General features: G+C 48.6%; 1 protein-coding gene across 1 annotated transcript; it reads left to right on the forward strand.

Moving 5' to 3' along the window:
- The first annotated feature begins 627 nt into the window (after positions 1–627).
- LOC125530312 (rhodanese-like domain-containing protein 4A, chloroplastic) lies at positions 628–3,005 on the forward strand. Its single transcript, XM_048694709.1, has 3 exons — positions 628–1,380; positions 2,559–2,661; positions 2,729–3,005. The coding sequence occupies exons 1-3, from the start codon at positions 731–733 to the stop codon at positions 2,984–2,986; spliced, it is 1,011 nt and encodes a 336-aa protein (XP_048550666.1). The 5' UTR covers positions 628–730; the 3' UTR covers positions 2,987–3,005.
- Positions 3,006–3,093: the final 88 nt, after the last annotated feature.

Here is a 3,093-nt window from a genome sequence, read left to right on the forward strand (position 1 = left end):
CGAAGTGTCCTCTCCACCACGCTTATCCTGACATGCCATGACTCCTCCCCGAGATGAGATCCTACCCCTACTCGATCCGCACGCCGAGGACGCCGTCGCCACCCGTCGCACGATCGTATCTGCAGCACCTCCGATCAGCAAACCCTAACCCTAGCAGCAGCCCGTGATCGCCTATCGATCGCCCTCCTGTCGCCCGAGAGTTAGCTGACATGGTGGACCCACCCGTTCAGTCTGTCCTTACTAGGCTTTTTTTGTTTTTGAGACAAATCCTAGTGGTTAGGTACGTAGAGATTGCGAGATTGAAACCTTCGCACACACCTTTTTTTGGTTTAAAATAGAAAAAAAAGTTAATTGGCCGACCTAGCTCGGAGGGTGTGCGCCCATTCATAAAAACAACTTTTTTTACGGGAGTTTATAAAAACAACTAAAACGGGCGCATGAAGCGTCAAATAGGAATGCCAGTCGCCGCGCCCAAAGTTGAAGACGAGGATCTCTCTGTCAAAAAAAAAGTAGACCTGGGCTTAATTCTATCGCGCTCTTCAGCCCGTATGGAACAGGCGTATGGGCCAAATTCGGCAATCTCCTCTCCTCTTTTTTGCTTCCTTGCACTACTATTTTGTAATAATCCATTTTCGGAAGAGGAAAAGGTGGAGTGATCGGATAGAGAATCCCGGGGCGTGGAGAGCTCCACCTCCTTCTATCCTTGCACGGAGCTCAAGCTCTCGCCCGCATGGCGCTCCTCCGCCTCCAGCACCACTGCTCCCTCCTCCAAGTCTCCACCTCCCACCTCCCAACCCTCCTCAGACCCCCGCGGAACCCTCGCAGGAGCCAACTCTCGCCGCCCAATGCGGCCAGGACCACCTCCTCCTCCGTAACTCCCTCCCCCGCCGCGCGAATCTTGGCGCGGAATGCGGCGGCGCCGCCCTGGCGGGGCGAGCTCCTGCTCCTCCTCCCCGCGGCCGCCGCGTCCTGGCCGCTCCACTCCCTCGCGGCCGAGGCCGACGGCGGCGGCGGGAGCAAGGTGAGCCTCGAGTCCATCGTGCTGGCCGTGGACGACTTCAACAACCGGAACCCCTTCTTCGTGGCCGGGGTGGTGTTCGTCTGGCTGGTGGTGCTCCCGCTGGCGCAGGACTACTTCAAGAAGTACAAGGCCGTGGGCGCCCTCGACGCCTTCCGCAAGCTCCGCGACGCGCCGGAGGCGCAGCTGCTGGACGTCAGGCGGGGCAACAGCGTGCGGTTCATGGCGCCGCCCAACCTCAGGCTCGTCGAGAAGAGCGCCGTGCAGGTGGAGTTCGACGAGGAGGACGAGAAGGGGTTCCTCGGGGAGGTGCTCGCCAGGTTCCCGGACCCGGCCAACACCGTCGTCTGCGTGCTTGACAAGTGAGTGATCCATGGAACCTCGATTGACGCCTGCTGTCGGTGGTGTGCCTGCGTTACTGAAATGCTTTAGTAGTTGTGTGTATTGATCGAATAGGATTGGCATGAATCATTCGTGATGGAATGTCGATTAATGTGCTCTCTAGTGCTAGATGTCTTTTTATGCAGCAGAGTAGTCGTGTACACAACTTTGATTTAGTAGTGCAATGCAGTTGTAGTTAAACAACGAAATTCAACTACAGTATTTCATACGAAAATTGTGGAATCAAAATAGACCCTTCCAGAATGTCTGGATCGGGCTGATTGTTTCTATCGATCGAGTCGATATCAAGTTAAGATCAGTTTTGTTGCGCTGTGTTCAAAAAAAGTTGAGACAGACTGATTTAGTATCGTCTTAGTTACAACTGAGAACTACTGCCGACTCGAGCTCAGGAACCGAGGAAGAGCATAGTCGTGTTTCAAGAACATTGTCTTTTGTAAGTGTGGAGCATAATCTGAATAATTTTGGTTTATTTGCGACTAGCACAGATAAAACTGCCACATTGACAGTTCAAAATAGTCTGAAACAATTAGTCAATTACTTTACTCGTTCTGCCACAATGAAATACAGGGATAAGCTTCTTTTCCATCCAATTAGTCCCTATTATGGCATCATAACCTACGGATTGGTCCACCACCTTCTTCGACATAGGCGTAGTGTCGGTCTATAGGACTCTACTGTTGCCGATTTGTCGGTTTGTATTTCATGATTTGTTTGTCAGACTTTTGGTTTTGGCTGTGTGCATCTTAGTTATGCAGAGGCCGGGTGTTACTCATAATGCTTTGTATCCACTTGATGCTACATTTTGAGATAATAAAATCATCCTTTATCGGAAAATTAGTCCCTATTATATTTAATTGTCTAACTTAATAAGTAGATAAATAAATATAAAATTTATTGTCATGTTCTAGTGCATCTTCGAGACTGGTAAAGATGGATGGCATGTCAATTTTGCCCTCTGAAGCTTGTTACTTTAGATTCAGAATTCAGATAGTGGCAGTTTTGGATAGGTGCTGAATGTACTGATGTTGCTGTATACTTTTCATCATGCCAAAGCAACTATGCTTCAATTCTTATATAACTCTATGAACTTTATCATGCGCAATCTGTTACCAACTTAAGTTTATGTTGTGTAAGGTAGCTTTGATGGTAATTCAATGAAAGTGGCTGAGCTCCTGTTCAACAATGGTTTCAAAGAGGCATATGCAATCAAAGGGGGACTGAGAGGCCCAGATGGTTGGCAGGTTAGTTATGACAGTTCAAAAAGTACATGCCTCGTTGTTTCCGCACTGATCTTTGCTATTTTCATAGGCAATTCAAGAAAACTATCTTCCGCCATCTGTTCATGTTTTTCCAAGGGAAAAGAAGAGCAAAACTTTAACGCACACTGATGCGAGCACTGAAGGAACAGATGATCAGCCAGAGGGGAATGGAGAACTATTAACTTCTCCTAGCAGCACTTTAGTCAATACAAGCAATGGAACCAAGGATGGTCATGAAGAACTGAATGGAAATACTTTAGCCGCGAAGCATCCAAGGAGACCATTATCACCTTATGCAAAGGTATGACCCCATTGCCTTCCTACCTCCATACAGTAATCAGCAGGCTCTAGATTTGATTTCGTCAAACTTCTATCTAGTTAACAGCATACAGGCTGGCCTCACTGCACGCTGTC

This window comes from Triticum urartu, unplaced genomic scaffold (assembly GCF_003073215.2).
Source record: "Triticum urartu cultivar G1812 unplaced genomic scaffold, Tu2.1 TuUngrouped_contig_622, whole genome shotgun sequence".
In the NCBI taxonomy this organism is placed as follows: Eukaryota; Viridiplantae; Streptophyta; class Magnoliopsida; order Poales; family Poaceae; genus Triticum; species Triticum urartu.